General features: G+C 37.8%; 5 protein-coding genes and 1 long non-coding RNA gene across 8 annotated transcripts; 3 read left to right on the top strand and 3 right to left on the bottom strand.

Moving 5' to 3' along the window:
- Positions 1,877-4,985, bottom strand: LOC18790360. 2 transcript variants are annotated; one of them, XR_002272494.1, is made up of 3 exons: positions 4,780-4,985; positions 2,608-3,582; positions 1,877-2,513 (listed from the first exon to the last, which is right to left on the bottom strand). XR_002272494.1 is itself a non-coding variant. In XM_020568222.1 (2 exons), the coding sequence occupies exons 1-2, from the start codon at positions 4,858-4,860 to the stop codon at positions 2,704-2,706; spliced, it is 960 nt and encodes a 319-aa protein (XP_020423811.1). In that variant the 5' UTR covers positions 4,861-4,985; the 3' UTR covers positions 1,877-2,703. The 2 variants fall into 2 exon arrangements, 1 of the variants encoding a protein (XP_020423811.1); XM_020568222.1 differs by having other exon boundaries at positions 1,877-3,582.
- LOC109950202 lies at positions 3,571-20,750 on the top strand. Its single transcript, XR_002272496.1, has 2 exons — positions 3,571-4,099; positions 20,252-20,750. It is a non-coding gene; the product is annotated as an uncharacterized LOC109950202 (long non-coding RNA).
- On the bottom strand, positions 7,735-15,384 carry LOC18792643 (vacuolar protein sorting-associated protein 35B). 2 transcript variants are annotated; one of them, XM_007227382.2, is made up of 22 exons: positions 15,159-15,384; positions 14,953-15,049; positions 14,716-14,839; positions 14,130-14,315; positions 13,632-13,719; positions 13,378-13,434; positions 13,197-13,286; positions 12,939-13,061; positions 12,574-12,648; positions 12,387-12,446; positions 11,508-11,624; positions 11,059-11,298; positions 10,924-10,989; positions 10,626-10,715; positions 9,912-10,001; positions 9,692-9,781; positions 9,475-9,543; positions 9,231-9,311; positions 8,979-9,086; positions 8,790-8,893; positions 8,519-8,632; positions 7,735-8,393 (listed from the first exon to the last, which is right to left on the bottom strand). In XM_007227382.2, the coding sequence occupies exons 1-22, from the start codon at positions 15,249-15,251 to the stop codon at positions 8,183-8,185; spliced, it is 2,373 nt and encodes a 790-aa protein (XP_007227444.1). In that variant the 5' UTR covers positions 15,252-15,384; the 3' UTR covers positions 7,735-8,182. The 2 variants fall into 2 exon arrangements, with proteins under 2 accessions (XP_007227444.1, XP_020423796.1); XM_020568207.1 differs by lacking the exon at positions 15,159-15,384 and having other exon boundaries at positions 14,130-14,295; positions 14,953-15,044.
- On the top strand, positions 16,642-18,982 carry LOC18793155 (probable receptor-like protein kinase At3g17420). The gene is made up of 5 exons (XM_007226233.2): positions 16,642-17,372; positions 17,469-17,717; positions 17,791-17,954; positions 18,088-18,315; positions 18,399-18,982. The coding sequence occupies exons 1-5, from the start codon at positions 16,691-16,693 to the stop codon at positions 18,819-18,821; spliced, it is 1,746 nt and encodes a 581-aa protein (XP_007226295.2). The 5' UTR covers positions 16,642-16,690; the 3' UTR covers positions 18,822-18,982.
- Positions 19,087-21,125, bottom strand: LOC18789202. The gene is made up of 2 exons (XM_020568233.1): positions 20,921-21,125; positions 19,087-20,030 (listed from the first exon to the last, which is right to left on the bottom strand). The coding sequence occupies exons 1-2, from the start codon at positions 20,999-21,001 to the stop codon at positions 19,203-19,205; spliced, it is 909 nt and encodes a 302-aa protein (XP_020423822.1). The 5' UTR covers positions 21,002-21,125; the 3' UTR covers positions 19,087-19,202.
- On the top strand, positions 21,331-24,071 carry LOC18790528 (prostaglandin E synthase 2). The gene is made up of 6 exons (XM_007222659.2): positions 21,331-21,784; positions 22,029-22,163; positions 22,300-22,378; positions 22,573-22,667; positions 23,305-23,472; positions 23,565-24,071. Exons 1-6 carry the CDS (start codon positions 21,454-21,456, stop codon positions 23,723-23,725), a joined length of 969 nt encoding a protein of 322 aa, XP_007222721.1. The 5' UTR covers positions 21,331-21,453; the 3' UTR covers positions 23,726-24,071.

The following is a 24,117-nucleotide window of genomic DNA, read 5'->3' as shown; positions in this document are numbered from 1 at the left end:
TCTTTTCCTATATTCTTTAAAGGAAATTTCACTCGGCAGCATGCAACATAAAATATTTAATAGCATAAAACAGCTTATAACTGAAACTGAACTGCTTAAATTCATTTATTAAAACAAAAAGTTCACTCACTGATAGTCTGAGCTCGCTGGACCTCTTGAAGGTCCCTCCTGCGGGTCAACTGATGCACGGGTACCTGATTCAATGACCATAATATTCTATTAATACAATATAGTATTAAAGTAAAAACCTTACCCCCGGCTCCTAAAAGTACGTGCATCAATTTAAAGTGATCCCTATGCCCATAAAAGCTTTCCTTCAACGTGGGATAGTTTAGCGGTATCTTGGGACTCAAAAAGCGCTAAAGTCTAAAAGTCAATCCGGGACCCCATGGGTCCATGACCTCACAATAAGATCCGGATGCTGCTAGAAGGTCCAATACATCTAGGACACATGTCCCGAGGGTATTGGTGTCAATCGGATGGTCGGATTAATCACGATCGTGTAATCGCATAATTTCTAAACCCTGGCCCTAGGGTTCGCGATTTCGAAGTATCCGAAACTCCGATTCACGATCCGTCGAAGCCTACACATTTCTGAAATTGTCTAGAGTAACATATCTAAAACTGGTTACGATCCAACGGCTCCACAGTATTGAACCCGATAATCGCACAATATGGAAAATCCGTTCGAGGCTCAAACGGTATCCAAATTGAGATCCGCGAATTCCTATGCGCTCGTGACAACCTAAGGATCGTGTCAAGACACAGTGCCACTGCATCACCCTGGCCCACGCGCAGCCGCACGCACCGGCAGCGATGGGTGTCCAAAGCAATAACGCATTCCTGGAAAATCTCAAAACCACGGCTCCAAACTCCTTCCCTAGGTATAACACCATATTTGAAACCACTTTTGTGCTTGGACCTACCCTAAAAAATGACCGAAAGTGGCCGAACACAGAGGCCAAAAATCGGCCGAATTCCAATTTGAAAATTGAGCTAGCTACGGTGAAAATCAATGCAAACCTACCCAACCATCAGCTAGATCACGGAAAATAGGTAGAAATCCATACCTTACTGGACAAATTTGGAGAAAAATTGAAGGAGAACGAGCGGTTTGAAGTTTTGACAAAATCGATTGGTTTTCTGCTATTTCCGGCTAGCGCCGGCGGTTCCACGGGCGAAAAGTGGTCGGAAGGGGAAGAGTAGTGGCGGCGGTTCAAACGAGACCGGTCTCGTCGCCGGTGGTGCTCTGTGGCGACGACGATGATCGAACAAAAACTAGCTGTCGGGGGGGTGGTTTGCGACGAGAGAGAGAGAGAGAGAGAGAGAGAGAGAGAGAGAGAGAGAGATGAGGTTTTATAAAAAAAAAATCTGATTTTTTCTTAATTACCATTTTGCCTATCGTGATATTTTAATCGTATTTTCTTCGTTAAAACTCCGATTTGAGTCCACTTCGTGTCTATGAACTCGTGTCGTCGTGCTCTACGCAACGGGTGTATGTGAAATTGTCAAATTCCTTTTCGGTCAAAAAGTCAACTTTTCGTTAATAACTTATTCGAAGGGTAAAATTGTCTTTCCATATAATAAATTACTAATTAAATATGAATTTTATGTTTGGATCATTACATTATTCACTAAAGAAATAATAACTAAAAACTAATTACTAATTAAAGTAATTAAATAAGGTTAAAATATTACTTAATTACAAATATAAAACTAAACAAACTAATTTGTACTAAATTTTTTAAAAAAATTCCACAAAATAATTAAAAATAATTAATTATTACATTGAGTAATTTATGAAATTAATTAAAATATTTACGCTTTTGAAATGAAATGAATTAAATGAATTAAGATAATAGTTAAAGAAACAGTTCAGAAAGAAAATGAGAGGATTATTTACGTTTACGCCCCTGTTTATCCAATACCAAGCTTTCCATAATTTGAATGTAACAACAATAATTATACATCATACAATTTCTTCAGATCTCCACTCAACTTGAAATCTAACAATATCATTTCCCAGAAAAAGAAAAGAAAAGAAATAAAATAACAAGCTTCTCTGCAATGTCAATCCCAAACTTCACGTAGAGCTTTTGCACGGTAGGAGGACTTTGTCCTGTTAACACGCGCCAACTGCCTAAAGGGAAAGAGGAAAAGAATCTGCACATAGCTGCTGCTCATTTAGGATTCAGGGGCATTTTTCATAGACTATGCTCACACGTCGGTGCTCCTCATCGTTCTTCCTCTCAACCCCAAACTTTAATGTCCTCAAATATGACAATCTCTTTAACCCAGAGTCAGACCTTGATAGGGGCATATTTCTCGCCCATTACCCCACCTTTCTGTTTCTGGAACTGTGTGTACCGCAATGTGCTGCTGAAAAATGCATCTGGGGCTGGACTCACATTTGTAGAGTCGCTTTGCATCTCAGTTTTAATTAACTTCACCAATCCCTGGATTGCAGCACTTGTAATCTGGGGGTTTCCTTTCTCAAAGAAGTAGAGAGGTGCCTGATGCAAAAATCATGAATCAACCTTAAATTATACAACTCGGTAGCAACATAGAATGAAAGACTTCAATCTGGCACAGTAAAAAACAACTGACTTGTTCAGACTTCAATCTGGCACAGTAAAAAACAACTGGCCATCTGTTGAGCAGCATTTGCAATTCTCAAGGCACGCATTTGAAATGTACGAGAAACTAGAATGGAACCGTGAAGGGTAATGCATATACACCAGCCTCCAACAACCACTGTGCTTGTGGCCACAGCGTGCTCCTTGTACAACTGGAGACCTCATTGTTAGCAGCTTTAAATCTTTTGGACCCACATCTGTTTTGATGCTTCGTCCCAAAGAGCCATTCTTCATCACCATCACCAACATCGGCAAACTGAATCGGTGGAGGGATCCAATTCTCAATCAGACTTGCATAGAGTGAATCTTCACTCTGAATCTGATCTTCAAATGCAGCACTCGCACTTCTTTTCTGACCAATAGTTTCGACCCCCTTTGATGTTGAACAGGGTAAATCTTGGTCAGGTTTTGAAGAGACCTGCCTGAGTTCTACATTTGTCTCTGCACTGGGTTGACTGGGTGCAAGAACAACTTCCGTTCTCTCTGGAGGAAGCAAATCTACCCTTCCAGAAGGAGAGCAGGCAAGTGAGGCATTTGGTTCGCTGTGCTTAAGCAATTTAATGCGCACGATCAAAGGCTTGCTTTTCTTGCTGCTTTGGGTTCCATCAGACAAGTAGGAATTGTTCTTGCTTTTCTTGCTGCTTTGGGTTCCATCAGACAAGTAGGAATTGTTCTCAATACAGGTTGGCAGCCCATGTTCGTTCGTAATGTCACTTCTCTCCAGTTGATCAACTTCATGTTCAATTTTTTGCGGACACCATCCCTTTGCTTCCCCTTTTTTACCCTTCTTTTGCTGGAAACACTTTTTGTCATCAAGGCTTTTCACGTTGTGAAGAGTAACATAACCAGGTATGGACTCATCCTTCTCTTTACGCCCTTGTCCCCTTATCTCCCTTCTCTCTTTCTTCCTCTGACTCTTGCCATTTTTCTCCATCTCTCTCTGGAGCTTTTGAAGCACCAGAATAAATTCAATAAGATTGGTAGAGCAGACCAGTAAAACATGACTAAGGCACAGAAGTAGAGAAACTGCTGATGTTACACGGACTCATTACTAGGAAGAGTTGGGACACAGAAAATAAGATCAAAGAAACAACCAACATTTGATCCATTACTAAATTTTAGGTTAGTACAAAAGAGTTGGGACACAGAAAATAAGATCAAAGAAACAACCAACAATTGATCCATTACTATATTTTAGGTTAGTACAGTTTTACTAGACAGTAGCGAGATACTTAACCAGATGACGACTAAGTGGTAAGCCACTTACTTACAAATTACAACAGCCAAAGTTTAACTTCAAATTCTATGAAGTCCTGAACTCTCGGAGTCTGAAAGAAATTGGTAAAAACTACACCTGTAAACTACTTAGATAAATCAAAATTTACACCAACCTGATGACACCACAGTTAACCCCACAAATTCAGCTTCTAATCAAGATAGAAACGGTGATAACCCATTACAAGGTCCATAACCTAATTCTCATTTCTTGTCAATGAAAACCACAATTCTAAATCAACTTATGAGTTCTTGACCCTTCCAAGATCAAACTTTACCCCAACTACAATCAACGAATGGACATATAATGTAGTTTTGGGTTGTGATATTAATCTGGAAAAAAATTAAAACACCCTAAGATTCGCATTAGTAATTATGTAACATACATGTTCAAACGTACAATTCTTTCCAGAAAAAAAAGACAGTTCTTTTGTCAGTACATGGCAAAAAGAAACTCACGATCTATCTCAATTACCAAAAAACAAAAAAAGGGAGTCAAGATATATTAATATACACGAAGAAAAACTCAAACTTTGTTCAAGATTTGCCCCAAAAAAACTTAGAATAACCTACAATTTTTCCCTTGAAAAACTCAGATTTGTCTATATTTTCCAAGAACAAATCGGGATCTATCACCAAAAATAATTTCAAATTAGTTTCCACAGGAAACCCATCAACCCCATCCCTACATGATAAGGAAGAATCATAAAAATAGGCCATTCTTGAATACCCACAAGACCCACCGTTTAAAAAAAACTGACAGACAATGCTAGAATACAAGGTCAGGCATATATTACAGTGATTACATGTCGCAGAAAGAGATAGGGGGAGAGGCCCAGAAAAAGCACAACCAAATTGCTCAACAAACCTTAGTCGGTTCGAGCAAGGCCTCTCTACTCACTGCGTTCCTCGCATAATCGCTAAAGGTGTACTTCAAGGCCCGAGCCATCTTTCAATTAACAAAAAATAATTTCCCCACAACCTAATCGCTTAACTAGATCGGAACTTTCGCAAAACCCTAGCACAGAGTTTTTCGGTTCTCTAGCTTGGAGGTCTTTTGACGGCAATAGATCCTCGAGTGCATCTTCAATAACAGCGTGGCTTTATATAGACCGGCATATTTTTTATACCAATAATGCCCTCGACCTAATTCAATTTTACTTTGAACTCTATTTCTTTTGGGCTCATTGTATTGGATGGGCTTTTACGGAAACATGGGTTCCTAGTCCTACACGGACCAGGAGAATGGCCACACGGTTGTTTTTTTTTTTTTTTTTTTGGGTGGTCAACGGCCACAGTCCGTTAACGCGTTTTGAGCTCGTCCCATTCTCATTCAACAAAATCCAAAAGTTGCAGACTTGCGACCAGCGATATAGCACTGGGAGTAACCTAAAGGCTTAAATGTCGAAATGGTCCCTATGTTTTACCTTATTGGCCAATTTAGTCTCTGTGTTATTAATTTGGCCAATTTAGTCCATGTGTTTGTATATGTTAACAAATTTGATCCTTTCTGTCAAAATTATGTTAAAACCTATAAATAAATAAAAATATTTAATCTGTAATTAATTCTAAAGATTTAAACTCAAATAATAATAATGCTAAAATGATTAAAAGCCACACAACCTCAACCTCAAATGATCTCGATTCCTGTAGGAAAAAAAAGGGTTCTTAGTTGAATTGATGCCTACTCTTTTCTTGCTGCAATTTTTCTTCTCTCTTATGTTTAAGATTTTCTCATACTCTACCCTTCATCTCTCTCTCCTCTTCGATCCATTGGCCTGAATATCGTTGACTTTTGCTGCAGCGAGGATGATCAATTAGCGGTAGAGCCATCAAGGTTACGGTGACCGGCTATGAAGATCTTCGTGATTTGTCAGAGAGGAAGCCAAGAGAGAGAGAGAGAGAGAGAGAGAGAGAGAGTTGTTGTGGTTAGGTGGGGTTGGAATGGTGGTGAGGGTGGCTATGGTTTGGGGTTGGAGTGGTGGTGGTGAGGGTGGCTGGATTTGGGAGGTGGTTGAGGTGTGTGCGCGAAATTGGGGAAGGTGAAATTTAAAAAAAAAATATTCCATTTTCAGATTGAATTTAAAATTTTATAATCAATTACCGTTTTTATTTTAATTAATTTTAAATATTTTATATTTTATATTTTGAAGGGAATGGACCACATTGACTAACATATACAAACACAAGGACCAAATTGGCCAAATTAATAACACATGGACTAAATTGGCCTATGAGATAAAACACAAGGACCATTTTAACATTTAAGCCTAACCTAAAATACTAGGTAGAGTTACGTGAGTATTCAAGTGTAATCGAGTTATAAGTGCCATAGAGTATACTTATGATTATGGTTCAAGACTTGAGAACGGTTTTGGAATTAATTTGGAAGTTGGAGTTTTTGGTTTGAGACTTGAATTTGGGGTTTCGAAGCTAAAATCAAATTTTTGGAATACTAAAATAGTTTTTATAATATTTTTAGGTACCTAAAAGAATTTTCTAGGATTTTTAAAAAATAGAAACTATTTTAAAAATAGTTTTCAAGTCCATAAAAGAATTTTTTTTAAAATTAAATACTATTTATTAAGTAATTTATGAAATTAATTAAAATATTTAAGAACTAATTAACAAAGAAATAATAATGTAAAACTAATTACTAATTAAAGTATTTAAATAAGGTTAAGATATTGCTTAATTACAAATATTAAACTAAACAAACTAATTTGCACCAATTTTTTTTTTAAAAGTCCACAAAATAATTTAAAATAATTAATTACTATATGTATTGACTAATTTATGAAATTAATTAAAATATTTGAATACTAATTATTCACTAAACAAATAATAATTGAAATATAGTTAGTAATTAAAGTAATTAAATAAGGCTAAGATATTTATTAATAACAAATATTAAATTAAAAAATTAATTTTATTTTTTAAAAAAGAAAAAATTGGTGTATTCGAATATGTTTTTATAAAAAAAAAAGAAAAAAAAAAGGCAGCACGTCAGCAAGCCCAATTATATCCTATGACCAGTGGAGAAGTCTGTAGCAGCCAACATGTGATTGCACCCTCACTTGTCGTTCCATGACCTGAGCAGGGGCTGCTGCAAAACTTTTCATTGTAAACCTTTTGGAATGATGTCATCAACAGCTTTCCTTGACCAACGATCATCATAAATGTACAATGTTTTAAAAATTATATCTACCAACAGCAATGCAGGCTATGTACCCATTTCTGCAGAATTCAAAATGACAAGTAATTTAAGAACATGGGCAGATGATCAGCCCATATCAAAACTGAAAAATATAATGCGATAAACTCAGTAAGCTCAATCTAATCATGGATGGTATTGAATTATCGAAGGCCCAGTAGTTTTAAATGTTAAGTGCATAAATATTCACACAAAAAACAAACCCAACTTTTTGTTTTTCAAAGATATAATTGACAATGCTAGGCTTACTACATTTTTATACCACATTATATATCATCTTCTTTAATATAACCCTATTAGAAAGGTGGTATAAAATATGATATAAAAACGTGATAAACTTAGCATTTTTCAAAAAGTACTAGTTCCATATAGCATTTCCGGAAAGCAAGAGTTATACTTAATCCTTCCTCTTACATTATTTATAAGAAAATTCCTCAGCTGTGTCAGTTTGGGACATCTGTTTCTTAGAAAATTCTATAAAGCAAAGACGCATAAAATCTTTTCAATAAAAAAAAAAAGACACATAAAATCAATTTATAAAAATGGAAAGGTAAAATCAAAGCCATTGGAGAATGAACTTACTCCTTGTACTAATAGTTAAAGAAACAGTTCAGAAAGAAAATGAGAGGATTATTCTCGCTTACGCCTGTTTATCCAATACCAAGTTTTCGATAATTTGAATGTAACAACACTAATTATACATCATACAATTTCAACTGAGTTGCATACAGAATAATCCTTCAGATCTCCAATCAACTTGAAATCTAACAATATCATTTCCCACAAAAAGAAAATTAAATAAATAAATAACAAGCTTCGCTGCAATGTCAATCCCAAACTTCATGTAGAGCTTTTGCACGCTAGAATGATTTTGTCCTGTTGACAAGCGCCAACTGCCTAAAGGGAAAGAGGAAAAGAAACTGCACATAGCTGCTCCTCATTTAGGATTCAGGGGCATTTTTCATAGACTATACTCACACGTCGGCTCTCCTCATCGTTCTTCCTCTCAACCCCAAACTTTATTGTCCTCCAATATGACAATCTCTTTAAACCAGAGTCAGACCTTGATAGGGGAATATTTCTCGCCCATTACCCCACCTTTCTGTTTCTGGAACTGTATGTACCGCAATGTGCTGCTGAAAAATGCATCTGGGGCTGGACTCACATTTGTAGAGTCGCTTTGCATCTCAGTTTTAATTAACTCCACCAATCCCTGGATTGCAGCACTTGTAATCTGGGGGTTTCCTTTCTCAAAGAAGTAGAGGTACCTGATGCAAAACTCATGAATCAACCTTAAATTATACAACACCGTAGCAATAAAGAATGAAAGAGCGTGACTGGCCCACTGCTACTTAAATTACACTTCAATCTGGCACAGTAAAAAACAACTGACTTGTTCAGTATCTCAACAAAGAGCGTGACTGGCCCACTGCTACCCCGAGTTACACTGGCCATCTGTTGAGCAGCATTTGCAATTCTCAAGGCACGCTTTAAACAAAGCAAGACCCTGTAAAAAAACAGCACTACTTGTTGTAATTACAGGTTTTAACCACCATAAACTTGCTCCATAACAAAGATAACCCAACATGCGAATATTTGTGCAACTGCAGACAAAAATGCATCAACATGCATAAATCCAATACATTGATTTTGGGTAGACTTACCTTTCTCCATCTTTAACACCATCCTGATCATCAACCCAAAAAAGATGTGAACATGCGTACACCGCTCGGCACTGATCAGGTTTCTTCAAAAGCTTTGCTGAATACTGACCGAAGAAACAAACATAAATTAGGGTGTTTCACAGCAACAAATTGAAAACCAATGATCAAATGATACGAAAGGATTATTACCCCTGTGGCCTTGTGTGTTAAAGTATCCCTGTTCTCAATGCCAAATACATTCATCCTCTGGAGAGTCCCAATAATGAGATGTATTGCAGTCACCTGGGCTTTGGAATCCTAAAATTGAGGGTACATTATGATGTAGAATTATTAAGGCTAGAAAATGCCACACTAGACAGTCTTTTTATAGAAATACTACTAGAAACCACTTCCTTCAGATCTATGCAATAAATTACAAGATACTGATTGACAAACAATTACCGCAACTTCTTCTTCATATAATACAAACGCCTGAGTGAAGAATTCATAAGCAACAGGTTCAAGATCACAGTCATTAGCAGCCTGATTGTGCATGAATCAAAACAAAGAGGTCAAAAACCAACAGACAGTCTGCAGCCACAATGGTATAGCCCTAATTTCAAGGTTTACAGGATGATGCTATAAGAACATGCATGACCCAAACTGCAAAGCCTGCACACCATGCATTCTCACAGATGTTGCATACCTCAGCACATTCCAAGTACAACCTTAACGCCAGTTCAGGAGATGGAACTGAGGAAAGAGCTTCAATAGTCTGAAATAAAGTAGAAGCATCCTTATAGAAATATGAAGACATGTATGAAGTAGAAGCACAATGATCACCACACATAAAAATAAAAGGTCTTCAGCAAGGATTATGGCCAAACAAACTAAGAAGCGACCAAGTGCATTCATCTAATTACCTGATTTAAAATCTGAAAAATTTTCTTTGGTGTGGCAGGCATCTCTTCTCCGACTACCTCTCCATCCTGACCTTGCAGCCGCCTAACCAACTGCAGCCACAACCAACATTTTGGGAGGTGATTTTAATACACTCCACTACTTCATAATGAAAAGTTCATACATAGACAAAATGAAACAGCAAACATGCCACAATTTGAAGCACAAAGAGGCATAGCATACCTTGAGTGCAGATAATATAAGAGGAGGAACAGTAAAAGGTAGGCGCTTTGGTCCTCCACTCATTATGTGCTTCTTGACCGTACATAAGATCTGAAGGTATCATAAAATTAAAGATTTCTCTGAAGTTAAAATAAAAAACAATGAATTTCGTACATGGAACCAACTGCAAGCCACAACCAACACTTTGTACAACCCTTCAACATTATTGCCTACTCTCTTAATTCCAGACATGAGAAACAGGAAATTAATGAGTCCCTTCGAATTTTGAATATTGAGATATTATTCATCTATCGCCGTGTGTCCCTATGCATGCCTAAGAACTGTAACAAAGATAAAAATAATAACAGACACAAGCATCTCGACAAAAATGCAACATGCGTAAATCTGCACATCAGAAATGCTAATGAGGGCGGTACTTTCAACTGGGTCTAAATGGCAGTCAGAAATGCAACATGCGCAAATCTGCACATCAGAAATGCAAATGAAGGCGACTCCTGCAAATGGGTCTAAATGACTGTCATATATGGGCACTGAGGATTATCATGCTCTCACAAGTCTGACATACATAATTTCCAAAAGGATAATTTTCCAGTAACATCAATACAACCTAAGAGTAAGTTAGCTTCAGAAAACAACTTCTAGATGGATGCAGAAATTTCAACCAACATTAGCATCAAGAGAAACAATAAAACCTTAATGACATCAATGACTTACCTTTAACATTTCCTCTGGATCATCATTATAAAGCATGTGTATAAGGCGAGCAACAGAATTTTGTTCCTCTCCAAAATCCTCCTCATCAAGCTATCAGTAGAAAATAACACAAGAAAAGACCAAGGTCAACCAAAAAAAGCAAAAATATATCATCGAGTGTTTTTGGTGAAATTAAATTTACATTAAAAAGAAAAAATCATGTGGATCAAGCGACTTAAAAAGTAGGTTACTAAGAGATGCTAAAACCTTTATACAATAAACTAAATATTCCTATTACAATAACAGTTTTGAAATGCACCTCATCTGCAGAAGTACAATCCAAATCCTTGATGAGTCCTTTAATTAATTCAAACAACACCTCCACCTACAAGAAGCAATATACCACATTATAAGAAGAAAAATTTGTAAAATAGAATAAATAGAAGAAACATACCTTATCAGCGGTGGAGATACAAGAATTGTTTTTCATAATGCTTTGAATAATGACCACTGCCATGACTTTATTTGTTCCATTATCAAGATGATCCATAACTCGAGGATAATTAGAAAGTGTGAGGGCTGTGACAATGTCATCGTATTTTTCCAAGGGAGCACTTAACAGCGCAACAACCTGTTTTATGGCTCTATTGTCCTCAAGCTTGGTTGTTCCAGATAGCTTCTTAACACATGCTCCCTGAAAAAAAAATTATATATATAACAAAACAATCACCAGTTAACTTGGTTACAAACATGGCCCACATAATCCATATCTAAACGAGATCTCAAAGGAGATGGCATCCATGTCGCAGGCTATGTTGATAGGCAGGTATTCTCCCTCAGAGGGCATGCAGAAGTTTCGGAAAGCTTATAGTAACTAAAATTAGTTTTTTTTGCAGACCTTACCAGTACTTGATCCACATAATCAAGGCGATCAGGATGAACACGGAGTGTAAATGTAAGAAGAGAGACGTAAAGAGATATGGATCCAACAATAGGCATGTCAATCTGCGCTTCTATCACCTGAAATTTGTATAGCTGATTTATTAAAATAGCACACTTCTGGACTTCAAACAAAGGGTACTAACAATAAAGATATGCATGTTTCATAATTAACATGAAACAGCAAATGGCTTGTCTAATAAAGAGGACATCTGTTTTTCTCAGAGAAGTTTGTTCATGGGGCAACATATTAGTGAGTATACAATTTCCTATTAACTATACATCAACTACTTCATGCCCTAGTGTATTTGGAATTTGACAGCTATCAATTGGAACAGATTTGCGACTTGCAATGACTTTGTGCTTTTCTTCTTGACTTTTAAAGCCAAATTTCTACAAAGATTTTTCAATTTCTCATATTAAGGGTTTTTATTTATTTATAGAAATCAATGCTGTATATTCTAGCTATTAGAGGATTTTTCACAAATCACCATGAATACTGATTTAAAAAAAGAAGAAAAAAAAAGAAGGGATTAGTAGCCAAAATTGATCATTCATATTGAACTGACGAGAAAATAATGTAAGAAAAAGAAATGGGGTGTATAAGACATGAAGAGAAGATGAGTGAGAGTTGAGAGGAAAATAGAGGTAACGCCGTTAGTTTATAGAAAAAGGAAACAAACTTATTGTAGGTGATGTGGAATAGCCATAAACATTGGATTATCTAGATTTTATGAAATGTGGGTAAATGCACCATCCCTAAATGCAGAGAACATGAGGGTAAATGCACCATCCCTATTGCATCTCTTTTAATCTCAATGAAATTGGAAATAGCCAGCTTACCCTCCCAATAGCACTGCTTAATTTAGAGAAGGCTTCCACTTGAAGAAATTCAGGTAATACCTTGAACAAGAAAAATCCACAATCATCAAAACTGCAACACCCAGGAATGGAAGAAGCCATAAAAAATTGCAAAAGTGGTAACAAAATCCAAAAGCATGACCCAGAAGATGATTTTGAGATAACTCACATCTGTGCTTGACGCAGCATAATTTGATAACCTCTCCATTAATTGAGATAACACAGTCTTGATATCAACTGTTGGCTGCATTTGAAAATATACAATGCAGAGGTAAAATGAGTCAAAAAACTGCTTTGGTTGGGCGAATTCTCTCAAATATAAAATAAATGACACAATCAGGCTGCTATGAGCCACCAGATATCAAAGCAAGTAACCAATTTGGCTTTTGTGGCTTGAGCTACTATTTCAACTATACATAATGGGAAAACATGGCTTCAAACATGCATATATAACAATATACTTAAATAAATAAGAAAACATACACAATCAAGTGAAAATCAAACAACGGAGAGAAAAACGATATTGGTACCCACCTGAAGCTGGGGGAATGCAGCCAATAATGTCTCCAGTGTCTGCAAGTGGTACTCATCTGGAAAGACCTGGATTATGCAATCCATCAAATAATATTGGGCCAGCTCATCTTTACAGTTGATAACCTGTACACACCAATTTGGATAAAAGTTTGAAATATTACAAAAAGACAAGTTGTTAGTATAGGGCTCTGCCATAAGGGAAAGTATTTAAAATTAACTAAACAAAATCTTATTGAGAAGGGAAATAGAAAATAGAACCTGTTCTAATACTCTGGGAAGAACAGTGTCTTTGTACAATTCAAGTTCCACGCCTTCTATCTGACTGAGAACATGTAGATTTTTCCCAACCTATCAAGACAATTCAGAAAGGTGTAATTTCTCTATTACAATGTGTTGTGCACTGTTTCATCTGCTGATAGATTCAGATTTTCGATATTACAAGATCACGAAGTTCACTTCTTTCCTTTTCATGCTTCTCTCTCACCCGACCAGGTCCCTGCAGACCAGAAAGCCCAACAGAAGGCCTCAACTCAAGATCGCCAAAGAGTATGAATGATTCACAAGCACCATAACACCTGCATGGCCAAAAATCATGCCCTCATGGTTCATTTTTACCTCTATGGCATGCAAGTACTCTGGTGCCATGCATATTCAGACATTAGGGCAGATAAATTACATAGATGTTGAACAAACCTGATACTGCATTCGAACCCAAAGCTTATTCATCTCTGTGAAATTCTGTAGCACAAAATCTACAGCATCCATGACAGTGTCAGCATCTCTGCAAGGATATTGGAATATGAATCAAATCAAGCAACAGGAAATCCATCCCAGCAAAAGCAAATGTTTTTTGGCCTATATAACATATTCCCTTCTTCTGTTGATTTGATGTACATACAGGAGTCAAAGACTTATAATTATTCTCAATCTAAAACCAACTAGAATTGGGAAAGAACAGAAAGATGTGATAAATTCCGTATATTTCCATAATCAAAAATCATTCTCTTTTTTGTCAGACAATGTATGAGATATTTTCAAATCAGTAGTATCAAGCATACAAACATTGAACAAGGAAATGGATAAAGAAAAAAGGAGAGAGAGAAAGAAAAGATAAATCAACGACTGAAATGACAGACTTCTTTCACAAGAAATTTAAAAAAAAAAAAAATCTGGCCAAGAAAACAATCTTACCCTTCATACTCAGAACCAATATCAGGTAACTTATCTCTACTGACTTGAGAAAGATAGCTTCTTAGAAAGAGCCCACGCATTGGATGTTGAATGGCACGACACATTTCCACAAGATCTTTAAGCACATCCTTGGCAGGTGCTTCCTTAGATTTAATGTACACAGAACCTACCGTACATAGGAGATACCTGTTAAATAAGCAACAGGAACTTCATATACATTGAAAGTTGATATAACCGGAACAAATAACTCAACTCATTGCACAAGGAGGAACCCAAGAACAAAAACACTAAAGAGATTCGTTTTTGCTACAGGCAGAAATGAAACGCATATGATTGGATGAGAGCAGATATGTCATTATATAAAAAGCACGATCAACGTATATAATTAAAAACGAGAAAGAAACTCTTGTATATACATAGCACAACCCTGTGTGTATGGCAAGGCTCGTCTTAAGGGAATAGGCATAATTTAACTTTGAGAAGTTAGAGACCTGGCACGTCCAACACTTATCTAAGTTTGTTGAGAAAGGACAACATTTCCTCACAATGATGGGATGTCATTCAATGGAAGTTCTAGGCAACTTACAATCTTGGTAATATGTTGCCAGCATGCTGAACAAGTTCGTAGAGATCAACAATCGAAACACCATGTCTGCTCTCGTCCTTGAAGAACATCTCCAGCTTCCTCAATTCATCGAAGGCTCGCATATCTATGAAATCAACCATGAAACGTCAAACGTCCAAATCAACAATTAGATCACCATATCGAATTGAATCAAAGCTTAGAAGAGCATTTGGGTGAAAAATATATATGAAACGTTACAGAGATCGTAGTATTTGTGAGGCGAAAGCCTCGAGGTTCGGAGCTCAGACAGCATCAGGGCCGAGTATTTGAGAGCGTCTCTGAGATTGTTCGCGTCCTGAGGGAATTGAAAAATCGACAAGATCGAGGAGAATTAGGGTTTAAGATCATTGGATAAAAGAATTTGTAGGAATGTAGTTTAGGATCAGAATTGGAAATTAAAGTACCAGAGCACGATGCATGTAAAAGGCATGGTGTTGAATGCCGGCGATTCCTTCTGCCAGCCATTTCTCTTCGTCTCCGATTCCGTCCAATATCATAATCTCTCTCAATCTCTCTCCGCTCGCTGAAAGGAAGTAGGTACAGTACTATTCTATAATCTCGCGTTTTCCAGAGGAACGTTGGTTGAATTCTCTTTCTTTTTTATTTCTTTTATTTGATTTAATTTTATAACAAAATAAAAGGTTGAAAACTTGACCGTTTGGGAATGCAGTATTGGGATGGGACCCACTAGTTAGTGTGATGTATCCATATTCCATATAGATATAGTGACGAAACGAAGTCCGTCGCAGGGACTCCTCAAATTATGGGCTTCGACCGGCCCGTATTAGGGCAACAAGGCCCAGCTTGCCACTCGGCACTCATCTCAGCTTGGTGTTGTTAAACCCTTGTTAAACCCTTATTAAACCCTTTTTACTTGTGTTGTGGGAGATGGATAGACTAGTAAGCAAGAACACTTGTATTTGCATTCATTTTTTGAAGTTGTGAATCAAAACTAGTCGTAATTGTTTACCTTGAAGGAGTGAACTAATTACAAAAGTTGCCTGAAGCTTCTGTAACTTCTCCATTATCAAGTCAGATTATGAACACTGAGGGCATGTATGTTTATGTGCAAGCTTTTATCATTCTCAGATTCTTTCAAGCTTTTGTCTTACTTGAAGGATTGTACAATAGATCCCCATGAGGTTGGTGGCTGTCTCTGCACATTTTCAAAAACTTTGGCATCCATGTAGTCTCTCACCCTTGCTAACCAAAGCCTTATGTGTTAGCATATTTGCAACAGTATTACAAGATGCTAATCCTACAGCGGCGGCAAAATGGCTTGATTATATATAATATATCCAAGTAGTAATCTATGATGACAAGTCTAAATTTTTTGATAAGTTGATTCAAAATCTATGCTTTTGGTGGTGATGTGGACAGGTAGCACTGTAGGGTGGTCAAATGGCAATAACTCTGACTTGCTAAAGATTAGTCACATTAGGTGTACCAGCAGTTTATTTGGCGGCAGTTCTGCATTATAAATAAAAGACGGTTAGGTTGGATTTTTTGAATACAAAGAGTAGCCGTCAAAAGGTTCAAAATAAGAAGATCCGGGTCAACTTCATACTGCCTTTGGTAATATATCTTGTTTGTCTTTTTGTGTCTCTCTTCTTTAAGAACCAATAAATTATGAACTTACCCAGTATTTTCCTTTGGGTTTTGGTAACATTTGTTTAATCCAGAAAAATATTGTCATTGTTAGTTTTCTATATATCTGGTAAACGTTAACTTTTCTGTTAGGTATGCTTTACATTCACAAGCAAGTACAACGTGCAAACTATGGATTAGTCCCGGTGGCTCTGTTATTATTATATAGTTCTGGCTTCTGAGCAGTATAATATATATACACATATGAATATGACCGTGAAATGAAAATTTCTAGGGAGCTTACCAATTCAGGGGACCAAAGCTTTCAAAGTATCGAGGGTAAACTTGAATGATGAGCAAGAAGGAGAAATCACAGAAGAAATCGGGCAAGGAGAACCACGGAGAATGGTTATGTTGCGACCTTGCAGAAACGCTAGCAATTCAGACCACTAGGACATTGAAAGATGACAACTTTGGCATAAACCAATACAAGGTCAAGGAGGAAGCTCTTTTGAGCTCCACTTGTCCACTCAAAATAGAGTTGCCAGCGCCAGAATCAACTCTGGGTTGGCCTCTTCAGAGACTAACTGTTCCTTCAATGAGTCAGGAAGCTCCTCCTCCTGAAAGAGAGCTTTGTGATTTGAAAGGGAGGGACGTTGATGAATCACCATTATCAAGGCCTGGTTGGCCTCTCTTGCGGATAGGAGCCATCTCAGAAGCAGCTATGAGTCCTATCAGAGAATTCAAAGCCAGAGACAAAAAGTCTGTGGCTCAGTGGGTGATGGATTTGCCTAGTCGATCATTTTCAGTAAATCAACAGCCACAGGTTGATTTGATTTTGAGGGATGTAGAGTACACAACCGAAAGAGAGAGCCGCTGTTATGATGCCACGAATGGTGATGAAAATTGCTTATCAGTATCATCAAGAAAGCTAGCCAGTGAATTGGAGTTTCTCATTGAAAAAAACTCAGTAGGTTGCAGGTTGTTCAGCTATGAAGAAATTAGGAGTGCAACTTGTCAGTTCTCAACAGGTCAACTAAATCTCTTTTTTGTTTGCATAATTGATGTGATCTGCCTTTGGCATAGTTCTCTTTCTAAACAATTGGCTTATACTTACTATAACACAGGAAATCTTATCGGCGAGGGAGGGTGCAGCAGCGTATACAGAGCATGTCTCGGAGATGGTAAACCAGTGGCAGTCAAGATTCTGAAATCATACAAAGAAGCTTGGGATGACTTTTTCTTGGAAGCCAAATTTGTTTCTTCAATTCAGCATAAACACATCACATCTCTCATTGGTGTCTGTGCGGAAGGGGGCAACCTTATTTTGGTCTATGATCTCTTTCCTAGAGGGAGCTTGGAGGGAAACTTGCATGGTAATTTCCTACAAATAAAGAAATTAAATAGTTTGATAATTAGTTGCCTGAATTTCATTTCATCTTAGTGCAGGTTGCAGTGATGGATCTATAGTACTGCCATGGGAAGTGAGATTCAATGTGGCAGTTGCAGTTGCCGAGGCTCTAAATTACCTGCACAATGAATGTCCTCCGCCCATTATTCACAGAGACGTTAAATCCTCAAACATTCTTCTCTCCGACGAGCTTCTGCCACAGGTATATACATATACATATACACATACAGGTATATACATATACATATACACATACAGCACCCCAGCCGATGGGAAAATATCTGCCACATATTCCAATTGTAAGTGTTGAATCTAGTTTTATGTTTTGGTTGCAGTTATCTGATTTTGGGCTTGCTATGTGGGGATCGACGGATTCTGCTTATGTGATAAGTAGTGATGTGGTGGGGACTTTTGGATACATTGCTCCAGAATATTTCATGCATGGGATGGTGAGTGATAAGATTGATGTTTATGCCTTTGGTGTGGTCCTCCTTGAATTATTATCAGGAAGAAAGCCAGTTGATGCAGAGGCCCCAAAAGGGCAAGAGAGCTTGGTTAAGTGGGTAAGCATTCTCTCTTTACATCATATACTTAACCTTAAAATTGTTTACCAAATTCTGATTTTGACCACTTTTCTTTGATTCAGGCAAGACATTTATTGGACAGTATGGATCTCAAAGCATTGCTGGATCCAAACTTAAATGGGGACTACAATGATATCCAAATGCGTAGAATGGTATTGGCAGCAGGCCTCTGCATAAACCAATCACCTCGTCTTCGCCCAAAAGTGAGCCAGATACTGCAGCTACTAACAGGGGAGACCGATGCCGATAAATATTTTGATTCTCATGCTATGGAATCGAGGGAAGATGACGATGATGACCTTTTCCTGGAGATTGATTGCAAGTCGCATTCGGTTTCTGCCATGTCTGATACAAACGATGGTAGCAGATCATCAAGTTCCACTGATACAGCATCAAGTGTTGAGAAAATCCGCCGCTATAAGTTGAAGGACTACTTAACTATACGTGACCATTATTCTTTGAGCGAAATTTTTTTGCTTTCCTGACAAAGCAACATGCTAACTCTGCTGATATTTTGAGGCCATTGTTCTTCCCAAGCAAGGAACACGATTCTTTTGTATATAATAATGAACCCAACACAGAACTGCGGGTGTGCATTTTATCAGCTTTGCCTGCAGAACAAAGCTACGATGCTGAATTGGTTCAACATTTTTTTCCCAAACGCTAGATGGTTCGACAATGACCAGTACGTTTTAACTAAAAGCAAATTGCCACATAGAATCTGACAAGACCAAAACAAGACCAATGGCATTTGCAAGAATAATCGGAAAAATCAATTAATGAACAAATGCATAAAAGTATGGTTGATGCTCATTACAACTGTACAGTATAAGCCGCTAGTGGTCCAACAAGAAATGGACGAGAAACTATAATGGAACCGTGAAGGATAATGCATATACGCCAGCCTCCAACAACCACTGTGCTTGTGGCCACTGCGTGCTCCTTGTAAAACTAGAGACCTCATTGTTAGAAGCTTTAAATCTTTTCGACCCACATCTGTTTTGATGCTTGGTCCCAAAGAGCCATTCTTCATCACCATCACCAACATCGGCAAATTGAATCGGGGGAGGGATCCAATTCTCAATCAGAGTTGCATGCAGTGAATCTTCACTCTGAATCTGATTTTCAAATGCAGCACTCGCACTTCTCTTCTGACCAATCGTTTCCATCCCCTCTGATGTTGAACAGGGTAAATCTTGGTCAGGTTTTGAAGAGACCCGCCCGAGTTGTACATTTGTCTCTGCACTGGGTTGACTGGGTGCAAGAACAACTTCCGTTCTCTCTGGAGGAAGCAAATCTACCCTTCCCGAAGGAGAGCAGGCAAGTGAGGCATCTGGTTCACTGTGCTTAAACAATTTAATGCGAACAATCAAAGGCTTGCTTTTCTTGCTGCTTTGGGTTCCATCAGACAAGTAGGAAGTGTTCTCTATACAGGTTGGCAGCCCATGTTCGTTCGTAATGTCACTTCTCTCCAGTTGATCAACTTCATGTTCAATTTTCCGAGGACACCATCCCTTTGCTTCCCCTTTTTTACCCTTCTTTTGCTGGAAACACTTTTTGTCATCAAGGCTTTTCACGTTGTGAAGAGTAACATAACCAGGTATGGACTCATCCTTCTCTTTACGCCCTTGTCCCTTTATCTCCCTTCTCTCTTTCTTCCTCTGACTCTTGCCATTTTTATCCTCTCTCTGGAGCTTTGAAGCACCAGAATAAATTCAATAAGATTGGTAGAGCAGACCAGTAAAACATGACTAAAGCACAGAAGTAGAGAAACTGCTGACGTTATACGGACTCATTACCAGGAAGAGTTGGGACACAGAAAATAAGATCAAAGAAACAACCAACATTTGATCCATTACTAAATTTTAGTTTAGTACAGTTTTACTAGACATTAGCGGTGATAACCCATTACGAGGTCCATAACCTAATTCTCATTTCTTGTCAATGAAAACCACAATTCTAAATCAACTTATGAGTTCTTGACCCTTCCAAGATCAAACTTTACCCCAACTACACTCAACGATGGACATATAAGGTAGTTTTGGGCTGTGATATTAATCTGGTACAAAATTAAAAACACCCTAAGATTCGCATTAGTAACATACATGTTCAAACGTACAAATTTTTTTCAGAAAATACACATGTTCTTTTGCCAGTACATGGCAAAAAGGAACTCACGATCTATCTCAATTACCAAAAAACCAAAAAGGGAGTCAAGATATATTAATATACACGAAGAAAAACTCAAAATTTGTTCAAGATTTGCCCCTAAAAAACTTAGAATTACCTACAATTTTTCCCTTGAAAAACTCAGATTTGTCTATATTTTCCAAGAACAAATCGGGATTTATCACCAAAAATATTTTCAAATTAGTTTCTACAGGAGACCCATCAACCCCATCCCTACATGATAAGCAAGAATCGTAAAAATAGGCCATTCTTGAATATCCAAGACCCACCGTTTTAAAAAAACTGACAGACAATGCTAGAATACAAGGTCAGGCATATATTACAGTGATTACATGTCGCAGAAAGAGATAGGGGGAGAGGCCCAGAAAAAGCACAACCAAATTGCTCAACAAACCTTAGTCGGTTCGAGCAAGGCCTCTCTACTCACTGCGTTCCTCGCATAATCGCTAAAGGTGTACTTCAAGGCCCGAGCCATCTTTCAATTAACAAAAAATAATTTCCACACAACCTAATCGCTTAACTAGATCGGAAATTTCGCAAAACCCTAGCACAGAGTTTTCGGTTCTCTAGCTTGGAGGTCTTTTGACGGCAATATATCCTCGAATTCGTATGCAATAACAGCGTGGCTTTATATAGACCGGCATATTTTTTATACCAATAATGCCCTCGACCTAATTCAATTTCACTTTGAACTCTATTTCTTTTGGGCTCATTTTATTGGATGGGCTTTTAGGGAAACATGTCCGTTAACGCGTTTTGTCACAATCCAAATGGGAAAATTCATCAAAAACCTTGATATTTTTTTTTTTGGTCGAAAATCAAAAACCCTGATTAAACCCGAGAGCTCGTCCAATTTTCATTTTAACAAAATCCAAAAGTTGCAGACTTGCGACGAGCGATATAGCACTGTGATCCGCTTCGGTCACCATGAGAAGGGTTAATGGAGCCGCTTTGCTCAGCAGAGCCGTCGTCTGTATGGGTAGCTCCACCGCAGTCGGCGGCACAACTCAACAGCGGCTGGTTCAAGCTGCGATGTTGAGCACTTGCTCGAATTCGAATCCGCTGTGGTTCACACAAAGACTCGGCGATCACTTCGGCCTATCGAAACCCTATGTGGCCTGCGGTGCGGGAGGGCACGTGTGCTTCTCTTCGAACGCCACGCCTCTGGCTCAAGAGGTGCATGCCCAGGACAAGTTCCTCCCCAAGGACGTCGAGCTCTACCAGTACGAAGCTTGCCCCTTCTGCAACAAGGTTAGAGGTAAGTTATGCACCACTTTCTCATATCTTGAGTTCAATCGGAGATGAAATTTTCCAACTTTCACTTCCTATTTTGGTTACTGTGATTATTTTTGTATGAATTGGAAATTCGCATTCTTGGTCTTCATAGAGAATTGATCTCATTTTGAAAACAAAAGGAGTTACTCTGGGGTTCACTTTCAATTTATTTTTCCGGGTTTTATGCCCTTGATTCTTTTCGTCACTGAACTTCTTCTGTCTCTCAGCATTCTTGGATTACTATAAAATTCCATACAAAGTTATGGAGGTTAACCCCATCAGCAAAAAGGAGATTAAATGGTCTGATTACAAGAAGGTGCCGATACTGAAAGTTGATGGTGAACAGATGGTTGATTCTTCAGGTACTTGGATTATTTGGGGCCATAATTAATAAGATTGTATCTGCTTCTTTCTTCTTGATGCTGTGGTAATTAATAATATCCAACTCGAGATTGAGTGCTTTGTATTTTGTTAAATTTCCTTTTTTTGTATTTGCAGTTATAATCGATAAGCTGTTCCAAAGGATCAATCCTGAGAACAATGTCGTAAATGGTGAAGAAGAAAAGAAGTGGCGTGGGTAAGTTTTTGCTTTCACTATTCAACGTTGTAAACCGTCAGTCCTGATCTTCGGTACTACAAGTGATATCTTTTGCAGTGATTAGATTTCCTGTTGAATTGTTTGATGCATGTGTTCACATTTTTTGATACTTTATTTCTTAGGTGTTGTGATCATGGGTTTGGCATGATAATAACCGATTAGGTGTGATGTAGGTGGGTGGATAATCACTTGGTGCATGTTTTATCACCAAACATATATCGAACTGCTTCCGAGGCTCTCGAGTCATTTGACTATATCACCAGTCATGGTATGACATCACATCACATCAATAGCGAATCCATTTCACTTTTATTTCTTACGTAATTTCATGTGACAAACTAGTATTCCATATCGGGAGTTAGTTATGAGGACACTTCACAAAAGATGTGTGTTTGGGAATACTTTGGCTCGAGTTGCATAAGTTCATTGGTGTGAATTTGTACATGTGTAGTGTTTAGTATTGATGTCATCAATCACAGTGGGAAGAATGAGAAATATGTAATTGCAAATCCGTATATATATAATTATATATATATTTAAAGGCTTCTATTTAAGAATCAAGTTACTTTTGTAGAAAGTAATTTATCAACAAGAGTACATGTCTGTGGAACCTCTAATTCTCGTCTGTGAGTAACAGGAAATTTCTTAAACCTACAGCAACAAGTGCTACTCACTTAGTTTCCCTTCTTACTAGAACTTAGTTAAGTTCCAAACATCCAAATTTGTTTCATTTTGCATTGCTATTTTCATTAAAAGGAAAATTATCTCCTACGCTCTGTTGCGGGGCCAATGGATGTGCTGAAATCCAGTATACCATTCTGATTTTAAGCAGTCCAAGGATTCCTTGTATCCCGTTTAATATGCAAATGATCCAAATTCTCTTGAAATGGACCTCTTACCTGCAGGAAATTTCAGTTTATATGAAAGGATAGTAGCAAAGTATACTGGAGCTGCGGCTATGTATTTTGTGTCTAAGAAACTGAAGAAGAAACACAATATCACCGATGAACGTGCAGCCTTGTATGAAGCCGCAGAGACCTGGGTGGATGCTCTTAAGGGGAGACAATTTCTTGGTATGCTCATCTAACATATCATATTTTATTAACCTAAGACTTATTTATTGATTAGAACTTTCAATTGATTGGATAATCTTGTGTTTTAACAGGTGGGTCAAATCCTAATTTAGCCGATCTTGCTGCATTTGGTGTTTTGAGGCCCATTCGGCACCTTAAATCTGGCAAAGATATGGTGGAGAACACACGGATTGGTGAATGGTACACTCGAATGGAAAGTTCAGTGGGAGAGTCCGCTAGAATCGAGGCCTAAAGGTGGAACATGTTAGTTGTTTCAGATATTGCAATCTGCTTCAGCCCTTGGTTCTGCCAGTGGATGAGGTAGGCATCACTAATAAATGATACAACATTTGAACATCATTGAAGATGTTTCAAACTTTACAAGAAGGTGTTTTAGGAGATGAGGTGTTATGGTTGATCTTTCTTATATGTTTCACCCATTTATATGTAGCAGCGTTTTTCAATGGTTTGAACTCTGATGCTAGAGAGCAAACCAGAACACTCTTCTGTATATCATACATGCAGAGCTGTTGGCAGGTGTCGTTTGCAAGTTCTATTTGACGATGTCATGAGATCATTATATTTGACATGGTTGGGCCAGATATGAGATATCGTACACCTGACTGAATCTGTCGAATAGAGTCG

Source organism: Prunus persica, chromosome G1 (assembly GCF_000346465.2).
Source record: "Prunus persica cultivar Lovell chromosome G1, Prunus_persica_NCBIv2, whole genome shotgun sequence".
Taxonomy (NCBI): domain Eukaryota; kingdom Viridiplantae; phylum Streptophyta; class Magnoliopsida; order Rosales; family Rosaceae; genus Prunus; species Prunus persica.
This window is presented reverse-complemented; position numbering and strand designations above follow the sequence as displayed.